The 13381-nt window shown below is 40.8% G+C and overlaps 1 protein-coding gene across 3 annotated transcripts in view; it reads right to left on the reverse strand.

Moving 5' to 3' along the window:
* Positions 1-13381, reverse strand: part of LOC109420802 (ubiquitin carboxyl-terminal hydrolase 47) — a 74298-nt gene that overhangs the window by 1990 nt on the left and 58927 nt on the right. For all 3 annotated transcript variants that reach the window (XM_062852320.1, XM_062852322.1, XM_062852321.1), the window contains exons 4-14: positions 12492-13363; positions 12126-12405; positions 11821-12027; positions 11589-11756; positions 6194-6472; positions 5686-6133; positions 4790-5196; positions 4567-4718; positions 4175-4499; positions 3986-4115; positions 3713-3908 (exon numbers count right to left, since the gene is read on the reverse strand). In XM_062852320.1, coding sequence (XP_062708304.1) covers positions 3713-3908; positions 3986-4115; positions 4175-4499; positions 4567-4718; positions 4790-5196; positions 5686-6133; positions 6194-6472; positions 11589-11756; positions 11821-12027; positions 12126-12405; positions 12492-13363 — 3464 coding nt within the window. The remainder of the gene's footprint in view (positions 1-3712; positions 3909-3985; positions 4116-4174; positions 4500-4566; positions 4719-4789; positions 5197-5685; positions 6134-6193; positions 6473-11588; positions 11757-11820; positions 12028-12125; positions 12406-12491; positions 13364-13381) is intronic.

The raw sequence follows: 13381 nt of genomic DNA on the forward strand, positions 1-13381 counted from the left end.
CACAGCTTTTATGGAAAAATGTTCACGATTAGTGGATTTGTGGACATCTCACAAGATGTTTTGAACCTGTTTGTTGCCTTTTGAACAAATTCGATGATAGTTTCTGTTTCAGCAATTTGGTGAAGTTCATCTGTTGGAAACCAGGGATGCAAATCGAAGATCATCTTTAATAGCTTGTTCTGCTTAACCTGGAGGCGTCTTAGATGGGACAGAGCACAACTTTGCCACACTGGGCAGCCGTAGGTGAGGACTGGCCTGAACACACACTTGTAAAGAAGTAGTTTGTTCGCCAATTGGAGGGATGATCTGCGATTGATCAACGAATACATTGACCGTGTCAAACCGTTGACTTTGTTGATGCTACTATTGATGTGCTTGTCGAACAGTAGTTTTTCATCCATGGTTAACCCCAAGTAGCAAGCTTCATTTTTCCATGGAATCCTGATTCCATTTACGCTGAGTTCAGTTGCTGGTAGGTGTCTTGGAGCTCTCTTTCGCGTGAAGAAGATTGCCTGGGTCTTTGCAGCATTCGTCTTAATACGCCACTTCTGCTGGAATTCCTCTAGTTTGTTCTGCGCATGTTGAAGTTTGCAGCTGATGATTCTCGGATCGACGTCAGAAACCAGGAACGCCGTATCATCCGCGAAAAATGCGTAAGTAACTCCGTCAACCATAAGGACGTCACTGGTGAAAACGTTGTAGAGCGTAGGGCTTAAAACTGATCCCTGGGGGACGCCGCATGGAATGTCGAACTTTTCTGACCTACACTCGTTGACTGACACTTGAAATGTTCGCTCGAGAAGGAATGATTGTATCAACTTCACTATGTACAGCGGACAGTTGCTTCTATGTAGTTTGTAGATTATTGCTTCCTGCCAAACAGAATCATAAGCTTTTTCCACATCTAGCATAATCATTCCAGTCGATTTTTTGGTAACAAATCCTTCCTTCACTATTTTCCTTATTCGAGTTAGTTGATGATTAGTAGAGTGGCCAGCTTTAAATCCAAATTGTTCATTCGGAATCACTGCATTGGTATCCAAATGCCGATTCAACCGATTGAGGATGATCCGTTCAAGCACTTTGCTAAGGCTGCTAAGCAGGCTGATGGGGCGGTAGTTGGTAGGCAGCGTAACATCTTTTTTGGGCTTAGGAATGGCCACTACTATTGCATGTTTCCACATAGAGGGAAAATACATCAGTTTAATGCATCCATTGAAAATTTTAGTTAGGTAGACCAGACCCTTTCGGGGTAGGTGTTTAAGCAACGCATTACGGATTCCATCCTGACCCGGTGATTTCTTGCTTTTAAGGCGCTTGATGATTTCCTTGATCTCTGTAGGTTTTGCTAGGGTGGAAGGGTCAAGGTTCATCTCGTTGGAATCAGCAAGTACCTCCATCGTGTGATTTACTTCCTCGACTGTTCTTTGGTCACTCCGAAGAATGTTGTTATGAGCACGAGCAAAGTTGGTCGCCAGTGTGTTGGCCTTTTCCTTATTAGAGACCATGAGACGATCTCCATCTCGCAGAGGGGGTTGGTACTTAATTGTAGATCGAAGGTGTCTGCTAATTTTCCAAAAATTTTGGCTTCCTTGGGTCAAATCTCGAATCGTATGTTCGAAATTCTTGTACCTATGGGCTGCGCACTGCTCACGAATCCTCAGGGTAAGTGTATCAACTACCGTCTTCATGAGAGGATCTCTCGTCCTGTAGAATTGTCTTCTTCGAACGTTCCTTAAACGAATCAACAGCTTGGTTTGGAGAGGGAGGTCGTGTTTCTTCTTAGAGATATTAACAACAGGAACCGATTCTGCTTCGGCTGCATTCAAAGCTGTAACGAATGCATGGATGCTGTCGTCAATTTTTTCGGTGGAGTCCAGGTTATTCAGTAATTCTGTTGTTAGATCAAGCCTTCTTTTAACGGAATTGGCAAAGCGGCTCCAATCAGCGCGATTGTAGTTTTTATAGCTACGCACATGGATTTCAATTGGGCTATCAGGGTTGACAGTAAACACAACAGGGTAATGGTCTGAACAAAGTTCTTGACATGTTTTGGGTACAGTCATGTTAACGCGGTTGTTCGATAGCACCAAGTCTAATACTGAGCAGTGTATTCCGCCCGGGGATATGCGAGTGTAACTGTCGGGGTGGTGTACGAAGAAATTTGAGCTTTCACTTTCTTGAAAAAGAACTTCTCCTGCTTTATTTTTCCTCGAACAAAGCCACTGACTATGTTTAGAGTTGAAATCACCAACAACGAAAAAAGGTTCCGTAAAATTGGTGATCTTCCTGAGGTCTCTTTTAAAGTTGTTGAGGATCGTACGATTCGATGACCCAGGAAAGTAAGCTGCAATGATGTGCACAGGAGTGCGCACTAAGTTGAGAGTAACTTGAATTGCCTCATTTGCCTATGTAGTGTTATGGTCACACAATTTGTGTTTGTCTTCTTGTTTCATTTTGTGGTATGGTTCCGTTCAATATGTATTTCTCCTCGTTAAGTCAGTTGTCGTATGCTTTTTTTTCAGCGAATCACTCGAACCCCGTATGTTAAAATATAGTCAATCCTAGGTCAAATTGTTTTCTTGATTTCGCTATTTGTTTTCTACTTCTCTGTGTTCATCTCTTGTGTCCTAAAATTATCATCGGTCCAAAACCCACAGAAACATGTAACTGAACTTCTGATATTTTTCTGTTGGTGTCATAATACCATCTAAGAGATAAACAAAAATACGCCAAGTTGGTCAGTTGATTGCAATAAAATTTTAAAATAATAAAGATGACTTGTTTATTAGGTATTCATTCCACTACAAATACTATGAAAAATATTCAAATTCGTTCAATTGTCCTATCGGTCCTACCTAGATAAACCATGTCATTTTCTCAACCTAGTCATACACAAGTAGCGTTGTTCAGTTAATAAAAGCAGTTAGTTTTTGTCCAAAATGTCACGTCGAACGCATTGACGTCAACAATGCGTTTAAGTGTTCGCACGTTAACTTCGAATCTATCAGCACAATTAAGTGCTGCAAATCTCCTTCCCACTATTAGTTCTTCGGTCGATTTTAATTACTTTATTTAAAGAAAATATGACCAACTAACATTGTAAAAATTCGAAAAAGCGACTATGACATCAATAAATTACTAATTAAAATCAATCAAAAAACGTGGGAAATAGAGCCCAAACAACATTTTGAAGTCAGCTGGCTGTAAAAGGTTTCAAAACCTGTCACAAATCCTATAATACTTTTATTAGGATTTGTAACGATCATCAATACCTTCTCAAATTCAACCGACTTGGAACTATTGCTTGGGAATAGACTCTATTGAGCCCTGACGGTTCCTCCGTGTTTATCGAGCATGTCTGATGCATATGATCAGCCATACTCCATCTGCAGCAGCCAGTTCGTGATGAACCGTTGGAGGCGCATTAAAGTGTTAAAAAGGTGATATGTTTCACTAAAGAACACTACATTACAATAATCAAAATGAAACTCCTTCACTTCAATACCGTCAACCCCTGCGAACTTGGCCAGGGATATATTATGATGAAGCTGATGTTTATTTAATAAATTAAAAGCCACTTGGTATGATTTCATATAGGTACATGAATTGTTTATGAAGATAACATGGAAAAAAGCAGATATAAAGATACAAAATCGGAAAAATGGACGAGCCAGACCTTCAATACAAGAGGAAAAATAAAGTCACATACCTATAGTACACGACGTTGCCATCCTGGAAACTACTGCAATCGTAATCGTCGGACCGTTTCGGAGTCGACGTCCATTGTAGGCTATTATGGATCTGTAGAACCGACACCGATTCGCGTGTTTGCAGTTTGGCGTACTCGATGTTGTCCTCAGGAATCTCACTAATTTTGGAAAGGAGATTCTTCAGTTCACATTTATCTGGAAAAAAGGGGAAATAAGAACATACATGTAGAACATTCAAATTGGAGATGGATTCTGGCAGGGATAGGGCGTACTTGGAAATAGGATTTCCTGCATTTTGCCTAGTTTCATCTCGCTTGGATGCCACTGTCGGATAAAGAGCACTACATCGTTGTAATGCGTGGGCGTCACACTCGGGAGGTCTTCCACTTCTTGCAGGATCATCTGTAGGAAGATGGAGGAAATTAATAATGCATCGTATATCTAAAATGATTTACACTTACATCAGCGCTGGTGGTCAGTGCTACATCTTCCCCAATCTTTTGCTCGTCAGTGTACACCTTGGAGATGCTCTTCCAGCATTTCTTCCGCAGTCGACAGCGCTCGTGCATTAGGTTATTGTATTTGCTATCGGAGGTAGCCAAATGAGCTAGGACGTCCTTTTTGATTTGACCCACCTCTTGCCCGTTGCGAACAATCCAGTTACACAGGAGCGGTAAATTATCGAGGTCGTCAACGACATCGTTCACGTTGAAGTAGTACAGGTTTATCTTATACTCACCTTTGCGCAGAACGCGACCAAGTTCGATCGTTAGACGATCGCCGTCCCTGTGAAACGAGGACATATAAATGATCAGTACGGAGATCACACAAACGTCATCAATGAATCACTTACTTGTACGCATTTAGCTCCTCCTTGAGTAGAGTGATTTCCTGCAGATTAACTGTCAAGTTTTTGAATAACTTGAAATACTCCATTGGCACTTTCAAATATGACTGCAGTCTATACTTTAGGTATCCATGATTGGCACGTTTGTCAATCAGAACCTACAAGAGAATCAAGCAATAACAAATGAAACCTTGTACTTTTTTTTTTTAATCAGCATTGTTTCACTCACTTTAATCACTTTTTCGTTATCACTACTGCTACTGCTTCCGGTTTCTTCCTGGGGTCCCGATTCGTTGTGCGCACTGTGGTACACCAGCGGAGCCACTTTGAAGTAGTAGTCATTATTCCTACACTCCGCCAGATACGATTCCTCCTCGTCGTCCTCATCGGCGTCCTTGAAACCATTGGTAGTGGCGGTGGTGGTCGTTGAAACGCCGTTGGTGAAATGCAAATTGCTGACTTCGCCATTCAATTGCGTGTGGACGTCGTCTTCCACCAGCGTCCGGTCGTTGTCACTCAAACTGCTGTCCTCGCTGTTGCTGTCCGTGTTGGCCATATGTACGTCGGATGCGTTACCATTCATTTGAGGCAGCGCCTTGGGGACGTATGGTGGAATAGACAACTTTTTCAACGTGTCTGTAAAAAAAAGAAAGGAATTCATTAAACTGAATCAATTAAAATTATGGGAATTGAAATGCAAAAAATGACTCTCCGACGATACAACAGCCATAAATTTGCTTACTGTATCCATTGTACAATGACCGGAATATGGTATTTGTTTTACTATTTTTTATTAAACCAAGGTAGCATACACTCACCAATACATGTTATATCTTCAAGAAAGGACTTTATATTAAACTGAATCAATTAAAATTATGGGAATTGAAATGCAAAAAATGACTCTCCGACGATACAACAGCCAAAAGAAGACTATAACTAAAAAATCATTTCAAATTCCAATTACAACATGATCATAGAAGCTAACTCTAAGGCCGTTCGCAATGCTGTTTTATTTTGTATGGCGAGTTTTAAAAATTTTAAAACTCGCCATACAAAATAAAACAGCATTGCGAACGGTCTAACACTACAGAAAATCTCGTCTTATTATCCTTGCAACAAACTCACCTGGCTCCATGTTCGGTAGAACGAAATATATTCCAATCAGATGATCCAACGTCGACACAAACTGTTTAAATCTGGTACCATACTCTGGATCATCAGGATTGTTTACAGCCACGAACACCTTGGAGTATTCAATCATGTCCTCTTCCTTCAATGTGGCATCGTTGTTGGACAAAATTTTGCTGCCCTTCTTGTAATCGTTCAAGCCCAACACCAAAGTCTTCTCATACAACCCAAATTTGCGCGCCAGAATTTGCTTGAAGTCCAACACGGTTTGAGTTTTGCTCACCCTCACCGAGAACGGTCCGTCAACGTCTCGGGTGGCCATGTCTACTCGGTAAACCTTCGTCATCAAACCATCACACAGATATGGTTCGAATACTTCGTGCTCTTCACGCGTTTCCAGCAACAATTCGCTTGATCTGTTCAGTTGTCGCATAACCTCATCAATCTTTACAAAATAAAAGGAAAATATTACCATAGGAAGCTAAAAGAGCTACACTCAACTTACTCTTTCTCCCTCCTGTCCTTCGAAGCTCTTTTCGATCCACTCCGTATGGCGATCGTATCCCACCAATCGGCAACGTTCCATCGGCACAATGCCCTTCACATGTAGCACCCTGTAGGCTTCCTCCAGCGCTTCCGTCAGTGTGTTCTCATTGAGGAGGAACATTTTGTAATTCTTGATGGCGCGCGTGCGTGGATTTTCGAAGTACACCTTTACCGTCACTGCATCACTGTCAACCTTGTTGCGCTGTCCATCCGAGTCACGGATTTTGATGGCCAGTTTCTGGAATAAGATAGACCCAGATTAGTGGTTATGGTCATATGAAAACGTTAATCAAAAAAGGTAAGAACCCGGGTAGAGGTGAATGGCAAACCAAAAACAAAAGAATAACAAATTTTATTGTTATAACTTATTTTGTCATTCATGAGTTCTTTATAAAGAGCTCAAAACAACATGTGAATAGCATAATATGATATCATATCAAAATAGGGTCTGGGACCATTTGGGCAGGAGCACCTATTTTGGGCACTTGCTGCTATAACTCAGTCAATTTCAAATCGATTGACTTGAATTTTTGAACACGGCTAGATACTGTGCCTATCTGATCGTGTCTCAAAAATTAAGTCAATCGGTTCAAAATTGACTGAGTTATAGCAGCAAGTGCCCAAAATAGGTGCTCCTGCCCAAATGGTCCCAGACCCTATGTCATTCGCTTGTCATTTTAAAATTAGGAAGAACAACTACTGAATGTCTTATTTTGCTATCATAACAAATTTTGCAATTGGTGAGATATTGTTGACCTTTTGCGAGTTTGATGAACTCGCAGTTTTTGGCACTTATCAAGAACAACATAATGAAAAAATTTGAATTTTGGTTATTCTAATGGTAAATTTTGATATTTGTTTGCAATTACTTTCCATCCAAAAAACTTATAAGTTTTCATTTTGTTATTGGAATAAACAACATTATATACCCTTCTTTTGGATGACAAGAGAATAACTAATTTTGATATTGTTCTATTTTCAATAACTCAGTAATGGTATATTTTGCAATTCTCAATCTTAATTTTTTCGTTCTTGGTTTGCCATTGTAATGTCAAAATTTGACATTCTTTAGTTATTTTATCAAACAATGTCAGTTATTATTTTTGCCCTTTTGTCACTTATTTCAAACAAACCAATGACAAATTTTACCATTCAGTAATTCTTTTTGAATGGTAAAACTTGCAATTGTTTTGTAATTCTTTTCTGCCCGGGAAACCCAATTGTATGAGTCGAGCAATAACACTGCTTAGGTCAATACTTTTCCTCGAATTTCATTCCCCTGAATGTTTCATTTCTCCGGCAGCCTACTCTATTTGTCGAATGTCCTGTTTCCTTCAATATCCTGATTGACAGGAAGGAATACAAACTTTTTTATTCCTCAAGGTGATCAAAACTTTTTATCGTAATAAACGCGTTTTTTTACTTTTCTCCAGGTCCAGAAACCCCCAAGGATATGCAGTATGCACCCTTCAAAAGTGATTACTCTGCATTGAAAATGCACAATGATTGCTGTGCACAAAAACCAAACCCTTCGGGGTATGCGTCGAGCACGAACAACACTTCAACCAATCAGAGCATAGATGATGATCTTTCGCAGTTGCTACTCCGCGATTAACTAAGACAATAGAAATGGTAAAAAAGCTAATGGGCGCAACATGTTAAAAAACATGAAACAAGCTCACCAATAAAAATATGTATCCATCCATCGCTTCATCGCCTTCATCGTTGACTTAACGCGAATTTTACGCATACAGGGGATAGACAAAATGATCGGGACAGGCAAAATTTTCACTTTCCAAAAAATGTTCAACTAGCTGTAACTTTTCGAAAAGTGCATCAAATATTCTCAAATTTTTACTGTAAGTTCTTCAACTAGTTGTGTATCAGTGGACAAAATTTGGAAAAGATCGGACAATTCTTCACGAAGTTATAAAGATTTTTGAAAAAGATAAAATTATTCGATAGCCAACTTTGAGCTGTTATATCTCCGGACTCAATAAACCGAATGCAATGAAATTTTAACCATTTATGACTTATATAATGAGCTATGAAAAACCATTGACTTAACTTAATATTCTTAAGACGGAAGAAAATTATAACGGTTAGATTATTTTTCTAATAATACACCAAATTATCCAAAACATCAACATCGTTTCAAAATTCAAGATGCAAATTATAGTTCATTTAGTTTCCCTTCAATTGACTTATATATAAATGCGTTTTGAAGGAAAGTAACAACATAACCGCCAATAAATTGAAAAAGTAATGGGATGCATATTAAAAATAGACCAATTTACTAAAAAATCGTGAAAAAAATAAAATTGCTATAACTTTTTTGCTTGTTAAAATTTTCAAGTAAAGTCAAATGTTTTCCAGAGTTCATTATACAAGTCATGAATGGTCAAAATTTCATTGCAATCAGTTCATTGAATCCGGAGATATAACAGCTCAAATTTGGCTATCGGATAATTTTATCTTTTCCAAAAATCTTTATAACTTCGTGAAGAATTGTCCGATCTTTTCCAAATTGTGTCCACTGATACACAACTAGTTGAAGAACTTACAGCAAAAATTTGAGAATATTTGAAGCACTTTTCGAAAAGTTACAGCTAGTTGAACATTTTTTGGAAAGTGAAAATTTTGCCTGTCCCGATCATTTTGTCTATCCCCTGTAGATCGTCAACCACCAGATACACCGAACTTCTAAAATTGTATACCGCGGCATGCCCTAACACCGTGACCTTGAGAATGGGTTTCATTCTACTTTCTTGGTTTGCTCCTCGAAACTTTTCAAAGCAACTACGCTTTGATGGCATTTCCTGTAATCGGTGTTCCTAAGTTGAAGTTCTCTAGGAGAATAGGATCATGAGACGATATTTAAGTTTGTATGGGGCTCTCAGGTCAAATACATGGAAATTGGACGACCCCTGGTGACAATGGTTTGCTACTCGATTTGGCTCAGAATGTAATAGATGTTTGCTTTCGTTTACTCTCGGTTGTTGCATGCAACACATGCTTGTCGTTCGAAAATTGCGCGCGAAATCAGAGGTAGCTAGGAAAATAGAGCCATCCCGGGCTTCTATTTTGGGTACTTAGGTGCTTTGGGTACTTTACTTTACGGTTCTTCTGCTATTCTATTCTGCTTTTATCAACGCATCCCCTGGCATTCGCCCATCTGCGTTGTCTTTTCACTAGGCAATACGTCTACCAATTGATGTTTATGGGCTTGCCGGACCAAGTCATGTAGCTAAGCCAAACACCCCACCTACAACTGTTGGGTAGGCACCATTGTCCCGCCCACTGGTCTTTTACAGCTAGTTATAGGTGCATGTGTGCATGTAAGTATTGGTGTATGTGTGTTAGTGTTGGTGTATTGTAGACGCCAACTCGTTCTAATCCACTCTGATTACTAACACCCCATTGAACCATTACCCTTAAATCTGGCAATCTGTGAAATAGAATGAGTTAAGCGCCAGTACATAACAGTCAGTTAAATCAGACAATGAATATTAGTATTAAAGCGAAGATACAACGAAGTAACGCCCCGAACCTCGAGAGCACAAACCTCAAGAACCTAATGACAGGCTGCGCCTACAAGTCGATTGACTGGCCAGGCCACCACCAGTGAATAACCAATCGAGCAAACCCCTCAGCACAAACTGCCACAAGCTCTCCCGACCTGTGCCCAACAAATCCGAGGCACAGCCCAGCCATAGCTTCACCTTAAAACCAAAATCTAGATTGCAGAGCACAATACTTCCCAAGTAACCACGCAGCTCGGGCCGCAAATCACGCACAACACGTCACAAATAAGACAAACACTACCCCGCCCGTACAACCGAAACCGATCTAGGGTAGAGAAGGGTCTCTTTCCACTCCAACCCGGACTCAACTGCACCCACAGGGCAGCGTACCCCACACACACACTGCATTCATACATCCATCAAGGCCCGAGCCGCACGGTCACCTGGGTTGCTTCTATCTGCATGACCTCACCCAACCCGTAACGCAGAGATTAAATCCCTATCTTGCATTACTCTTCCCAAAGTCTGTGCGTGGTATAAATGAGATTATAAAGCTGAATAAATCGTCACCAACACAACCGCCAACAATGAGCACTCAATGGTGTCACTCACAAAAGTTGCGAGCTATCCTACTCAACACTACGTGATTCGCTAGAGCGTCAGGTAAGAGTAATATCAAATATACTATATTAATAATATAACTCACTTTCAGCTATTTCTGGCGACCCTTCATCCTGTGCTTGTGGCGCCGCTTGTGACGAACGTGGCAACTATTACACTCTAAAAACGTATGCCCTTCAGAATTACCCACGCTGTCAACATTAATTAACTAGGGATGTCAATAATCTCTTCATTTATCGATAAATAATATCAACATGTTTAGGGTTTAATCGAAGACGGCTAATAACAAGACAGCCAGCTCCCACCCTGTTGCAGGCGACATGGTTGAAACGCCTTCAACGATTCAACTGAAGTCGTTTGTGGCGCTAGTGTGCTTGTAGCTCCCAAGGTATACTGTCTTGTTATTAGCCGTCTTCGGTTTAAATAAACAAATAATATTCTTTGGGTAATAGTTTTTGCACACAATATACTTTTAGTCAAAATGAACCAACAAGTATCCCCATTAGCCATAGCAATTTGACCAAAATATTTCACTTCTCGGTACTTCCAAAACAAATATGCTTCTGGAAAAAAATGATAATTGCGAAACGTCAAATTGCGTATGTTCCATCACTGATATACGACAGTTACAAAATATAAACTTAATAGTTGCTTTGTCCAATATCATAATTTTGTTTGTGTTAATTGAATCTTGTACATCCCTAAATATGATTGACGACCATAACAAAAGGAAATGTCATGGAGACACGGTTAAACATATTTAGCAAATGTGTGGTTTAATTTAAGGTTGATTGCCACGTTTGACGCTAGATGGTGTTGTAAGCTGTTCGCCAATTCAATGTATGGGGAACGCGGAAGTGAATCATATTGTTTATATAATATATTTGGTAATATGTTGAACACCAAAGATCAATTTGCAAGCACTTTTCGAGGTAAAATTTGCGAAAGCATTAGCACGACCAGCCGATTCTCAATTCGCTTGGCCGTATTAAAAAAGAAGTGTTCCTATTTATGCGTGCCAAATAGATTTTTACTGGTACCTACATTGACAGCATCAGATACCACACGTGGCAAACACAGTGTATGTATCGAGTGATCGAGTCATTTGATAGGTTTATCGTTACCATTCCAAGCTTCCAGCCTCTCATTGGAAATTCGTAATTAATTTTCAATTTTTCGATGTTCGACGACATATAAAAAAAAACTAACCTTGATGTGCTCTGGGAACTCTTCCTCCTTGATGGGCGAGCTGTTTTTGGACGAATCAATCTGGCGGTACATCAACATGTAGGCATTGGTACTGGAACCGTACGCTCCCGAATAGTACGTCTTTGTAGATCCTCCACCGAACGATTTCTGGATATCATCTTGCGTGATCTGCAAGAGGAAGAGCTTTGTTATATTTCTTGTTAAGGAGAAATCATCGCTGAAATGGTCTTACCGGTGAAACTGTCTGATCGTTGAACGAGTACCACTTGCTGCTGTTGAAGTCCTTGATGTAGGCATAGTAGTGACCCCCGGACGCACTGCCCGAGTGGATCATGATGGCGAACAGCTCGTACACGTACGGACCGGGAGCGTTAAAGTTGCTCACTGACGGAGATTTACTGTCACCGTTCAAGTCCATATCAATGCCTTCGTCGTCCTCCTGCAATGTGCAATAAAAGGGAAAAATTATCGATAAAGTGACGATCTAACGCAGCATTATGTATCAACCTGAACTGAATCAGTACTCATTACACGTACCTGATTCATGAACTGATCGTTCGGTGTAGTGGTAGTCGATGACACTGACGTTCCGTTCTGGAAAGAAGAATCTTCCTCGAGGGCCGACCCACTGTCGGTGGTACTGCATTCGTCGTAGGTCTTCATGAAGTTCTCCGCTGTTTCCATTTGCACTAATGGCGGAACCGACGTGGCTCCATTCATGCTTGCCGTAGCAGAATCGACTGTAGCACATTTTTCGACGCCTCCCGATGCGTTGTTGACAAAGTTGTTCAAATTCAACGTTTGCGGGAACGTGACTCTAGAATTGACAAAAAATGGAATCAATGGTAGTTGGAAAATTTTACTTTTTCATGAGGGCCAGAAGGCAACGATCAGGCTACTTACTTGTCATTCAGCTTGATTCGGTGGAACGTCTGGTAATCAAAGTCGAACCGCTTCAAATGCAACGTCAAGATGTACGGGAATTTGGTAAACTTAAGTCCCTTGTGTGCATCGCACTTTTTGTTACAGGTTTCACAATGATACTGATTGTTGTCCTCGAGAACCTCCGGCTGAACAAAAGCCCTCAAGGCATCTTCGATGTTTTCGTAGGCTACAGTGTTTCCGAAAGGTCTCACCGGCAGCGGTATGTCGAGGAACTTATCTTCCCGCTGCTTTTCGGTGTTGCAATCGAGACATTTGACGTAATCGATCATTTTACCCTCGTACAGACGATTGATCAAATCTGCCTGTTTGGTGTTTTTGAATTTCTGCTCCAGCGCGTCGAACATCACACGACACAGTTCTTGTATGTCGTGCTGCTGCCAGCCCTCAGCCGAGTCCCAACCGAAACTACGCGTCAAATCGGTCGTTTCGACTGCGGATTTGGGCGATGTCTGCAGGTTGACGAACAACTTCTGCAGTTGGTATGGAATCGATTTCGCTTCATCTTTGCCATCGAACTCCCATTTGTATAGAGCATTCCGGAACTCTGGGGTCATAAAGAGTGCCTGCAGCAAACTGTTGAGATAGCAGGTCATAGCCTGGTTCACCAGACCACGATAGTTGTTGGACGAAGACTGTGCATGCTCATCGGTGTATCGTCGCAATCGAGATGTTGTATTGGCATGGATTTCAGTATGAGTTGTATCGTAGAAGCCTGGCGCCGGAAGGGGTGGTGGAGCCGGCATATTGTGATTGGACGACTCAACGGGACTCGCCGAAGCGCCTAGATCAAACCCATCGTCGGAAGACATGTCCGTTTGAACTGTGATAGCCTGTAATGAAGGAAAACG

Source organism: Aedes albopictus, chromosome 2 (genome assembly GCF_035046485.1).
Source record: "Aedes albopictus strain Foshan chromosome 2, AalbF5, whole genome shotgun sequence".
In the NCBI taxonomy this organism is placed as follows: Eukaryota; Metazoa; Arthropoda; class Insecta; order Diptera; family Culicidae; genus Aedes; species Aedes albopictus.